This window comes from Sinocyclocheilus grahami, unplaced genomic scaffold (genome assembly GCF_001515645.1).
Source record: "Sinocyclocheilus grahami isolate Dianchi unplaced genomic scaffold, SAMN03320097.WGS_v1.1 scaffold674.1, whole genome shotgun sequence".
Lineage (NCBI taxonomy): Eukaryota > Metazoa > Chordata > Actinopteri > Cypriniformes > Cyprinidae > Sinocyclocheilus > Sinocyclocheilus grahami.
The window spans coordinates 315,972-329,012 of NW_015505853.1; the positions used below are offsets into that span (position 1 = coordinate 315,972).

The 13,041-nt window shown below is 34.8% G+C and overlaps 1 protein-coding gene across 1 annotated transcript in view; it reads right to left on the bottom strand.

Annotated features, from left to right (window-relative positions):
* Window positions 1-10,994, bottom strand: part of LOC107559105 (dual specificity protein phosphatase 10-like) — a 12,726-nt gene extending 1,732 nt beyond the window's left edge. Inside the window, exons 1-3 of the mRNA XM_016242829.1 lie at window positions 10,886-10,994; window positions 8,503-9,328; window positions 433-801 (exon numbers count right to left, since the gene is read on the bottom strand). Of these exons, the coding sequence (XP_016098315.1) occupies window positions 433-801; window positions 8,503-9,262 (1,129 nt within the window). The 5' untranslated portion in view covers window positions 9,263-9,328; window positions 10,886-10,994. The remainder of the gene's footprint in view (window positions 1-432; window positions 802-8,502; window positions 9,329-10,885) is intronic.
* Window positions 10,995-13,041: the final 2,047 nt, after the last annotated feature.

The following is a 13,041-nucleotide window of genomic DNA, read 5'->3' on the forward strand; positions in this document are numbered from 1 at the left end:
ATTCTTTTTTTTTTTTTTATATTAATGTTTTAAAAAATTATCGCTTTAGATAAAAGCATCTGCTAAATGCTTAAATGTAAATCATGGCTATTATACTATAAGACATTCTTAAACTGATTATAATTTATATTGCCTAATATTATATATAATGTTGTTTTTATATTATATAGTAATATCATAATTAATTTATAATTTATGTCTAATTACACAAACTGTCATTATATTTTATTATAATTATGTTATTATATAAATTATATATAATATATATATATGTAATGAATAGATAAAGATATTTTAGCCCTAAAAATAGGCTTAATTTTTTTTCAGCAAAATTTAGATTTTGGGGTTGAAATATGAGCCGACCATGTTCTTGACAGGTTTCAGGAGAGTCCCCCATCCTCCTTTGATCGCATCAATCATCTGCTGTGGTACCTGTGAACTCGAAGGCCTCCTCGAAGTACTGCCGCAGGTTCTGCTTGTTGCTGTCGCTGGCGGGTAAGCGCTTGTACTTGAACAGGCCGAGCTCGTAGTGGTAGAGCGGCAGGTGCGTGGTGACGTTCAGGATGAAGCCGATGTCCATCCGCTGCATGAGCTCCAGGTCCTGAGCGTCCCGTTCGTTGCCCAGGAACAAGAAGGGGAGGATGGCCGTCAGCTCTGCGTTCTCGATGTCCGGTGTGGAGGGCAGGGAATGAGGTAGCGCCCCCGACAGGCCCACCGTGGTCCTGCCGTCCTGTCCTTCCTCCAGGTGAAGAGAGTGCTCGCACAGATCACCGTGGCTCTGTTGGAAACCGGCGAGGCCTCCTACAAATGCAGAAACATTAATTAAAAGCAATAAATAAAAAACAAACCTTTGGGTGACAAGTCTGACACGACTGCCCCCATGCAATGTTTTAATGTTTTCCATCCATAATTTATTTTTCGTAATGTATCGTCTAATCATAAGAGACCTATCCTGTTTTTGTGGTCAGGTGACAGACACACTGAAGGATTTGCATGTAATTTGCATTTCAGGTTGAATAAATTCCAGATTGTGTTACAGATCTGTCTTATATAAATGCCGAATGATTAATAGTATCTCCTGAGATCAGTCAGCGCTTACTTTATTAGGTCAAAATTCACTACATAAATATGACATAGAAATTCCAGACATATAATACATATTGTATTATATTGTAACATAAAATATTTTTAATTAATATAATTAATTATAACATTATTAATTATAATATATTATTACTATACAATATATAATACAACATTATATATTATTATTATATTAGGTATTATAAAATATAATTTATAGAATTATGTTTTAAATTATAATCTCATCTCCATTTCCATTTTAAAATATAATAAATTCCATAATTAATAAAAAAGATTATTTATATTACTACTATATAATATAAAATACACCATTATATATTATATTATATTAGGGGTTATGAATTATAATTAGTATAAGTATGTTTGATGATTTAATCTCTATTCCTATTTTATTCTATTCCTCACACATACATTTAAGCATTTAACAGATACTTTTATACAAAGCAATAATTAATTAAAACATGATTAAATATGATATCATATTACATTGTATGCTATATTATTATATTAGGTATAATTATGTCTAACAATATAATCTAAATTTCCATTTTATAATATAATCTCCATAATTAATTTAAAATATGAATGAAAATATATTATTATATTAGGTATTAAAAATTATAATTTGTATAATTATCTCTTACAACAATCTAAATTTCCATTTTATAATATAATTTTTAATACCTAATATAATAATATATTTTAATTAATATTTTTAATTATGGAGATTATATAATAAAATGGAAATTGATTATATTGTAAAAGATAATTATACAAATTATAACTTTTAATACCTAATATAATCATATATTTTAATTAATATTTTAATTTGTATAATTATTTCTTACAATATAATCTGCATTTTTATTTTATAATATAATATCCATAATTAATTCAAATATATTAGGTATTAAAAATGATAATTTGTATAATTATTTCTTACAATATAATCTGCATTTTTATTTTATAATATAATATCCATAATTAATTCAAATATATTAGGTATTAAAAATGATAATTTGTATAATTATATCTTATTTTTTTAATATAATATAATCTCCATTTTCCCAATCATGTTTTGAGCTCTCATAGCGTGTAGAGAATAGTCTGTTGAACCTCTACAAACACCTGAGGCCTCGAGCAAACAACAGCTGTAACACTAATGATAAAGAACAAGCATCAGCAAACAAGCAAACACCCTTATAATAAATGTTGAACTTGTCATACTGGACATCTGCGCTTCCCCCGTAACCTACATCAGAAGAATACAGGGTGTGAAGATATAGGCTGTTAAATTTCAGTTAGTCAAATGTGAAACCTGTAGCACCTGTTAACCTGCCTCTCATTCACAACTGCTGAAGAAACACTGACATCATCTCACTGTATTGAGTGAAGGGGGTTCTTGCGGCGTGACACAATCGCTCGTGAATCGCACGCAGGAAAGCACCTTCAACGCTCGTTCATTTATAGAAACCCACGACACGGTTTCTAAAAGTCTCAAATTGAAAAGAACTCAAATCCAGGCTGCTCTGAAAAGCTATTGCTGAAATCTTTCAAAACAGAAATGTAGCATTGCAGCAGTGGATGCTCTGCAGTGAATGGGTGCCGTCAGAATGAGAGTCCAAACAGCTGATAAAAACATCACAATAATCCACAGCACTCCAGTCCATCAGTTAACATCTGGAGAAGACAAAAGCTGAAACTAATCCAGCATTAAGACGTTTTTAACTCAAATATGAGTCCATAATCCATAATAACGCTTCCTCCAGTGAAAAAGTGTTCTGAATCAGGAGAGAAATCTGCACAGATCAAGCACATGTTTACAAGCCAAAACAGCTCTAAACAAATATGTCTGTGGAATTTGATGTGAGAGACAACAGGAGATGAACTTTTTCACTGGAGGAAGCGTTATTACACTCTAAAAAATGCTGGGTTAAATACAACCCAGTGCTGGGTTAACTAGGGACAACCCTTGAATTTAACCCAGCATTTTTTAGAGTGTATGGATTATGGACTCATATTTTAGTTAAAAACGTCTTAATGCTGGATTAGTTTCATCTTTTCTCTTCTCCAGATGTTCACTGATGGACGAGTGCTGTGGATTATTGTGATGTTTTTATCAGCTCTCATTCTGACGGCACCCAAAATAATTAATTGCAACATTATATAATAATTGCATTAGGTATTATAAATTCTAATTACTATAACATTTACATTTTATAATCTATATGATCTCCATAATTACTTATAACATTATTCATTATAATATAATATTACTTTATAATGTAAAATGCAACATTACCCATATTATTAAATTAGGTATTATAAATGATAATTAGTATAATTGGTAACACTTTATTTTAAGGTGTCCTTGCTACACACGTTACATGCATATAGTAAGTACATGTAGTTCATTAATATTACTCAGTACTTAAATGTATAATTACACTGTAACAAGGACACCTTAAAATAAAGTGTAACCATATAATTATATTTTTATAATTGTATAATTACCATTTTATAATTTATGTAATGTCCATAATTAATTACAGCATTATTAATAATAATGAGTATAATATGATATAAAACTATATAACTAATATTATAACTATATAATATAAAATACAACATTATATATTATTAAATTAATCATTCAACAAAGTAAATTGTAATATATTTGAAAAAACATTTGTTTCATTACGTGATTTCAATTGTTAGATTAGATTTTTGTGAATTTTTTTTGAATGAAACATCAAAGGTGCTAACACCAAACTCTATAGAAATCAACAGTGAGTTGAGTTTCTGCACATTGTGTGAGGAGTGCTCTATGCAGAACACACACTTTCATGTTGTAGCCTATGAAGAGCGTTCCAAACACTTATGAGATTCCATTTCAGGCTGCTGCGTTAGAACTAGACAGCAAGACAGCTCACTAGGTTTTGGAACAGAGTCCTAATGTGTGCATGCGCTGGCATATCGGCTCCGTTCCAAAACCTAGTGTGCTGCCTTACTGTCTACACTTCTAAAGCAGCAGCCTAACTGTGGGATTATCCTATATACAACACATACAGTATGTACAATTTGGCCAAAACAAGATAACTTTGAGGGCATCATGTCGGAAAAGAACGCACTTTTGATGCCTAGGTTTTGGAGCAGATTCATGAAGTGGACGTCAGCTGACAGACGCCTTCTGTCCTCGTCCCTCGACTCTCTACAACAGCCAAACAAGGCAAAAGATGGCAACAGACTCGCGCGCTGCTAGAATAGAGCTCCCAATTCACCGTCAGCTGCTGCAGGCACACGGTGGCACATGGCCGACGCAGCGAGAGGTCAGCTGAGCGGAGCTGGACATGCTTGCATGCGCAGGACGTCCTGGACGCAAATAGTCAACAACCTAAAGCCTTTTTCAACAACCTGAAGTTGTGATCAACTGGAGACGTAACACAGCTACTGTACTGTGTCCGGCTAGTTTGTTGACGCACATTTCAGTCCCGGTTCTACTGTTCTAGCCTTAATGCAATAATTTGACCATTTGCTGAATCAGTTCATTACATATTACACAATTAAGTCTCTTCTGCTCACCAAGGCTTTATTTAAAAATACAGTAAAAACAGAAAAATTGTGAAAAAATATTTCAATTCAAAATATCTGTTTTCTATTGTAATATAATGTAAATTATAATGTATTCCTGTGATGCGCAGCTGTATTTTCAGCATCATTACTCCAGTCTTCAGTGTCACATGATCTTCAGAAATCAGTATAATATGCTGATCTGCTGCTCAAGAAACATTTCTGATTATTATCAATGTTGAAAACAGTTGTGCTGCCCAATATTTTTGAGGAAACCGTGATACATTTTACTTTTCAGGATTCTTTGATGAACAGAAAGTTCAAAAGAACAGCATTTATTTGAAATATAATTATTTTGTAACATTTTAAAATGACATTTAAAAACCATTTTAAATGTCAAAAAAAGTCTTTGCTGTCACTTTGTTGCATCCTTGCTGAGAAAAAGTTTTAAAGTATTAATTATAAAAGTATTAATTTCTTAAAAAAAAAGTTTGGCCCAAAACTTTTGAGTACAATCATGACTAAAAGACGTTGTGATGAAACATCAAGAAAACCCAGGATTACACTAAACACCCATCCGATTACTCAAAAGCAACGGTCCAAAAAACTCCAAGCAGACACACGTCTGAGAGGGTGGCTTCACCTTTGAAAGTACAGACTGATGTTTGAGAAGTAATTCAGAACAAGTTCAAATGCCTACGAAACAAAAAGTAGGCGCTCAATAGTGAGTCATTTCTAGAAATGAATAATTCAGCTAGTTCTATTTCTGCAAGACTCAAATGACTGTTGGTGAAATTAAAAAGACAGAGGATTCACAAAACAAGAGATAAGAATGAAAACTGCTATTTTCTTCTTCTCTTCTAATTTAAGAGTAAAGTTAAGACTGTTTTTACATCTAAATAAGATGTACTTATTATGTAAAATATGTGAGAACATCTTAAGAATTTGTCAAGAACTGCACTCTTAAAAATAAAGGTTCTTTATTGGTATCGATGGCTCTACACTCTTAAAAATAAAGGTGCTTCACGATGCCATAGAAGAACCTTTTTGTCTAAATGGTTCCATAAAGAACCTTTAACATCTGAAGAACCTTTCTGTTTCACAAAAGCTTCTTTGTGGCGAAAGAAGGTTCTTCAGATTATAAAAAGGTAAGAAAGAGATGGTTCTTTAAAGAACCTTTGACTGAATGGTTCTTTGTGGAACCAAAAATGGTTCTTCTATGGCATCGCTTGAAGAACCTTTTGAAGCACCTTTATTTTTAAGAGTGTATGAAGGACCTTTAACATCCATGGAATCTTTCCATTCCGCACGCAATAAGTTCTTTATAGTGGAAAAAGGTTCTTTAGATTTAAAAATGTTCTCCCTTTTGGAACCATTATTTTTCAGAATGTATTGAACATTCTTACAATTTATCTTAACGATATATTAATCAACACTCTTCCTTCTTATTTTCTTAAGAGTAAAGTTAAGATGTTTTTGAGAATACAAAATGTTCTTAAGAGTATTTTTCTCAAGATTCTTCTAAAGACAAAACTTTTCTATAAAAACATGGAAAATAAAGTTAGGATAGCCTCCAACGTGTCTTAAATCTTACTTTTTTTTTTCATTTTAAAGCCCAAAAATGCACTTATTATGTAAAATATTTATCGTGTATTTAATATCATACGAAACATCTGAAGAGTTTTTCTAAAAGTGCATTTACACTTAAAAGCAGAGATTCTTTATGGGCATCGAAGAAACTTTAACATCCATGGGATGTTAACAATAGAATTAGTTAGTTAGTTAGTTATTCTTTAGATAACTAAAATTTTCTAAGAAACATTTGAAAATGGACTAAGAAAAAGGGATCTTTTAAGAAAAAAATAAACCTTTTGGAGCCTTTATTTTTAAGAGTGTACTGAACATTCTTTTTAGAATTTCTTAAAGTGCCACTCTTATGGATTTCTGAAACTTACCTTTCATGCAGTGTGTAATGCAGCTGTATGTGAGTGTCTGCAAAGTTGTGAAGCTGAAAGTGCGTCATAAATAAAGTTATTGTCTCTCAAAAGTTAATACATTTGCATAATGCTTGCCTACGTTCTGCGTGGACAACCCGAGAAAACTTGAACCCCCTCAAACGCTGTAGCTCGACGTAATGTCAACAGAATGTCCTGCAAATCAGCTGTGGGCCGCTATTGTCTAGAAATGTGTCGATTATTATAGAATGTCTGTCTTTCTTATTACTTGGAGTCATGATAACGGATGGAGCAATATGTTGTTTTACAAATTGCAGCATGGGCGTCAGCAGCAAAAAAAAAAAAAAGTGGGTGGGTGGGTCCAGAAAAAATGTACTGGAATGGATTTGAGGAAGGCAAGGCTGTAGCTAAAATGCAGAATGGAGTTTAATTTATTAGGGCATTCTTCAAGTGGAACGGATTTGACTGACGGCGCTCTGAAAAGTGAACAGACATATGCGCTGAGATGGTAAAAGTGAGCGGGTCCAATATCGTTGGTCTTAAAAAGTGGATGGGTCTTGTCTCACCCACATACAATGGTTCTGACGCCCATAAACTGCAGTGTTCGGCTAACGCATATACAGTACCACTATTGTTTGGGTTGTTACAGTTCACTGAAATAAGTTTAAAACTACTTTTTCCCCTCTGATTCTTTCTTTTTAGAACAGAGTGGAGCACTATTATTATTATAATACGGTAAAAGTGAGCGGGTCCAATATCGTTGGTCTTAAAAAGTGGATGGGTCTTGTCTCACCCACATACAATGGTTCTGACGCCCATAAACTGCAGTGTTCGGCTAACGCATATACAGTACCACTATTGTTTGGGTCTTTACTGGCAAGCTGTGGGTCCAGTTCACTGAAATAAGTTTAAAACTACTTTTTCCCCTCTGATTCTTTCTTTTTAGAACAGAGTGGAGCACTATTATTATTATAATAGGATGTATTATTGATAAGTCGCTGTACGCAGTAGACCAATCACAACAGACTGGGTCTTCGGACCAATTAGAGCAGAGTAGCCTCACGCAAAGGAGGGGATTGGAAAGATCAGTCTTCGAACTAATCGTTTGAGAGTCGTTGAGAAATAAGGTCAAATTAAACGCATATTATAAGAAAATGAAAGTGTTTTTGACCTTGCATGCTTGTAAACCTGTTGTTGTGGACTCCCAAAACCAAATTATGAACCTTTCAAATAGCATAACAGGGGCACTTTAACTTCTTCCTTATTTGTCATTCCATGAAGAACTTTTCCATTCCATAAAAAGCTCTATATAGTGAAAAAGAGTGTTCTGAACATTATTTTTTAGAATTTATCTTAAATTTCTTAACTTATCTTTTTAAGAAGATTCATGTGAATCCGACCCCAGGACTCTGAATGTTGGATAAAAAGAGCATTTGACTGGTTCCATGAAGAACCTTTAACATCCATGGAACTTTTCCATCCCACAAAAAGCTCTTTATAGTGAAAAAAAGGTTCTTTAGATTATCAAAATGTTCTTTTCAGAAAAAAAACCCCTTTCGAAACCTTTATTTTTAAGAATGTACTGAACATTCTTTTCAGAATTTATCTCACAAAATTTTTTTCTTAACAAGATTTCTGTGAATCCGGCCCTAGGAAAAGCATTTGAGAAGAAAAAGCATTTGATTTATTCCATCAAGAAACTTTAACGTCCATGGAACTTTTCCATTCCACAAAAGAATCTTTAGATTTCTTCAATTGTTCTTTGAACTAAGAAAAAGCTTCTGGAACCCTTATTTTAATTAGTGTGCTCAACATTCTATTTAGACTGGAAACCCATTCATCTCCAAACATTCACTCTCAAAAGCAGGCGTACCTTTCAGAACGATGGGGTCCTTTCCTTCCCTCCGCAGCGACTCCAGAACCACTTGCAGAGGCTGAGACGGCGTCAAGCGGCCCGGGTCCACCGTGCTTTCGTCGTACACCACCAGCTCTTTGGAAAAAATCCCCTTGAAGGAGTCCTTGCTCTGCCGGCAGGAGATGAGGTCCAGGACGGTGATCTTGCCCTGCTGGAGCCGTCGGCGACTGATCTTGTCCGAGCAGTTGATGTGCACGGCGCCCCGGATGTGGCTCTTGTTAAACTCCATGAAGGGCCGACAGTCGATGATGACGGGCACCGGCCCGACCGGGTGGCCCAGGGGGCAATGCGTCAGCTTTTTGGCCAACTCGTTGGGGTGGATGACCCGCATGCCGCCCCTGGTCAGGCTGGAGGTGAGACTGGGCGCGCTGTAGGCCTCGCCGTGGCCCACCGTTGGGACGCCATAGCCCACTCCGGAGTTCAAGTTGGGGCTGCTGGCACTGACCTGGCCGTCCTTCTCGTAGGTGGTCACCGTGCAACAGCTGGCACTGCTGCATCCACACGTCAGCGAGCGCGTGGAGCCGCTGGACGAGGGCATATACGAAAGCTTGGTCGCCTGGATCTTCACCACGGTGGTGCTGCTGATGACCGTCGACTGACCGACGGTGCCCACGGTGGCTTCCAGGTAGCTGGTGTCCAGGCGGAGTCGGAGTTCCTGAGGTCGTATAGGCCTTGGCAGCGCCACCACAATTCTGTCGTCTAGAGGAGAAGGAGGCATGGAGAGACCACAGAGGGCTGGCACACCACGGAGAACTCAGATGTCCACTCGGTCGCAAGCTGCTCACTGAGAAACACACGAGAATCACAGATGAATTTGAAATGAACCTTTCAGGTGCCAGTTCTTAAAAGAACCGTGTGCAGATCATTTCAAGGGGAAAAAAAACAATCTGGAGGCACACCGACACTACACAAAATTATGCTAATGTACTTAAATAAATAAATAAATAAACAAACAAACAATTCAATTAAGATGAAATATTAATGTCGTATTATGCCAATACCTTAGAAGGCAAAAATTAAAATAACATAAAAAAAATTTAAATTAAAATTAATTAAAACTGATCAAATCAAAAGAAATCAAAATAAAATATATCAATGCTGTAAAGTTACGTGTGGTCCTTCATAAAATTTTAATAGTCATTAAGAATAAAATACAAACAGAAAGAAAATATACTGTATAAATTAGGCAATCAGAAGTCAATGAAAGGGTTTTAAAGAGGCCAGGCACAAGTGTGAATGCACTGAAATAATGATACTGTTTAAAAAAAATTTAATAAATAAACTTTTTATTTTATAAACAATTTACTTACTTTAAAAATAAAATAAAATGATAAAATAAAAAATAAATAAAATGCATTTTGTAGTGTCCTTTATTATGTCAACAACTTAAAAGGCAAACATTAAAAAAGTCACAAAAAATAAAATACAAGCAAAAAGAAAATATACTGTATAAATTAGGAAATCAGAAGACAGTTAGGTGAAACTGGTTTAAAGAGCCACGGTGCAAAGTGTGAATGCACTGAAATAAAATTTTAAATAATTGAAAAAAAATATTAAAATAATAATAATAAAAACACCTGAAACAACTCATCAGCACAATTGTAGAGATGCTAAGATCTGAAATAGACGGGGCAAACATCGAAACACTGACCTAAAGAACCCGTTTCCACTGTGAAGAACCTTTTGTGGAATGGAAAGATTCCACGAATGTTAAAGATTCTTCACGGAACCAATAAAGAACCTTTATTTTTGAGGCTGTAGCATCGTCAAGCGGACAGTCTGTTCTCACACAGGCCCGGACTGAACCTGCAGACTGGCTTTCAGCTGAGAGCACTATACAGTCAAATCAGCCCAAATATTCAATCAGCAAAGGTGCAAGTGGCAGGAGACCTGCAGAACTTTCAGAATGGCGTGCATTTGAATTTGCATGGAAATCTGATAAGATTCTTCTCATGGCATGAGACTCTCAATGCACGAGAGCGAATTGCTGACCCCATTAAATTCAAAAGAGCACACAGCCCATTCCCAAACACGGCATGTGGACGTGCTGGGAATGAAATATGGAAAGGTTCTGCATCTGAGGCTAGACATCATCATTATTTCATGCGGTGGCAATGCATGCAATTTACAGATGATGTGCTTTGCACAGCACACAATCTGTCCAGATCACAACTTCAGCCTCACACATGACTGATGACAGCAATGCATGGAAATGAAGTCTGATTTCAGGACAAATGTGTCATTTCCTGCAATGAAACACATCCTATAGATCTATTATGAACTCTAATGCTCAGCAATTACTAACCAACTCTAAATAGTTAAATATGTTCTTCAGACTTACATTGGAGTCGCGTTTATCGCACAGTCCCAGGTATCGATCAGTCTGAGCCGCTCAGCCGGTCCCGGCGCTGGAGACCCGCAACATTTTCCTCCCGTCCTGCTTTGCTCTCTCTTCACTGATGTAGTCGGAGTTTGTAGCGGGTCTGCACTAGTATCACTTCAGACTGACGTGAGCCTGAACCAATGGAGCTCCGCACTGCTGTTAGTCACGCGGTAATGAAGAGCAACAGCGGCCCCGAAACGGGAGGTGCGGAAGCGCAGGGTGATGTCACTGAGAGCCAATCAGGAGAGAGCTCGCTGAAAGCGGATTAAGAGACGGGACGCGAGTGTGAATGCACTGAAATGCGGTGTGATACCGTGTTTACTTAATATATAATGAAAATAAAAAAATCATCAAAATAATAAATATTGTGTTAAAAAAATATTAAGTACACATTATTAAAAAAAAAAAGCAAAATAAAATAAAAAGTGTCAATGTTGTAGGGTCCTTCATGATGTCAACACCTTACAGGCAAAAATTTAAATATTCATTAAAAATAAAATAGCAACACAAAAGAATATAATGTGTAAATTATGCAATCGGAAGATGGTTTAAAAAGACCAGAGACAAGTGAGAATGCAGTGGAATAATGACACAGTGTTTAAAAATAAAATAAAACATTAAAATAAATAAATACAAAATACATGTAAAATAAATCATGAATGTTGTAAGGTCCTTCCTTATGTCAACACCTTAAAGGCAAAAATAGCTATTAAAAATAAAATACAAACAAAGAGGTGAAACTTGTGTAATGTGAAACTTGATACCATGTTTAAAAATAAAATATAAAAATTATGAATAAATATATTATGAAAAAAAGAACATTTTTGGGTCATTATGTATGTCAACACCTTAAAAATACAAATAAAAAATAGAATTATTAAAATTACAAAAATAAAATAAAAATGCTGAAAAATAAATGAATATAAAAATTTTTAAATATATGTAAAAAAAAAAAAAGTTAAAACATAAAAAAAAATTAAATGTTGTAGGGTCCTTATGTCAACAACTTAAAGTTGAAAATTTTAAATAGTCATTAAAAATAAAAATAAAATACAGAAAGAGAATACACTATATAAATTGTGATCATTTTTAAGAATAAACATGTCAACTTCACCCAAACTCTGTAACAACATTATATAATAATTTGAAACTATGACTCATGTATTAAATCATATTTGAATGCTCAACACCTACTGATTTAAACATTCAATAACATTAAATGACAGATTAATGAAGGTTATATGTAGTGTTACAGGTTCTTGTGAGAGCCAATGACTGCTGTTCACACTGTAGTTCAGTCGTTGAGAGGCCTTGTTCTCACATAAGGGCAAATGTTATATCATGTCTTCATGGTCTAAATGATTCATCTATGACTAATGATATCTAATGTGAGCTTTATTCATGATCTCACAAGCAGTGAATAGTGTAATGTTCACCAAACAGGTAATGTGGGAGTCACTGAGGTGAGGTTTGACATACTTCACGATTTGCATGGTGCATAAATTATATTTAGTTGATAAAATGAGGTAAAGTGTGAATTAAGGTGACTAACTTATGCTCGCCCCCCCCCTAAAAACCCTGATCTTGTTTTATTGCCCCGGTAGAAGCATAAAATTATATTTAGATGCGTGTCTGTCAGTGGAAAAACTGACGTCATGCGGTGTGATATTTAGAAGCCTGATGAAGAGGAAACGAACAACCACTTCCTCCTTTGCAGAGGTGTTTTGCTCGGTCCCTTTTTTCACAGCAAAATTTGTTTCATTATTCTCAATGGCGATTCTCATTAGACTCTCATTACTGTAATACAGTCGTTTGCATTTGAATCAGCATCATTTAAAGGCAGTACAGTACAGGAATTCATTACAGCAATGCCACAAATATTCACTTGATACTGTAATGTGGAGAAAAATATTTAAATATGTAAATATGTGTACACTACTGGTCAAAAGTTTGGAATGATTATGATTTTTTAAAATGTTTTTGAAATACGTTTCTTCTGCTCACAAAAGCTGCATTTATTTGATGCAGTAAAACAATAATAGTGTGAATTATTATAAAATAAAATATAAAAATGTATTTAAAAAAACTAAACATGTTTACATTTTTTATTGCAT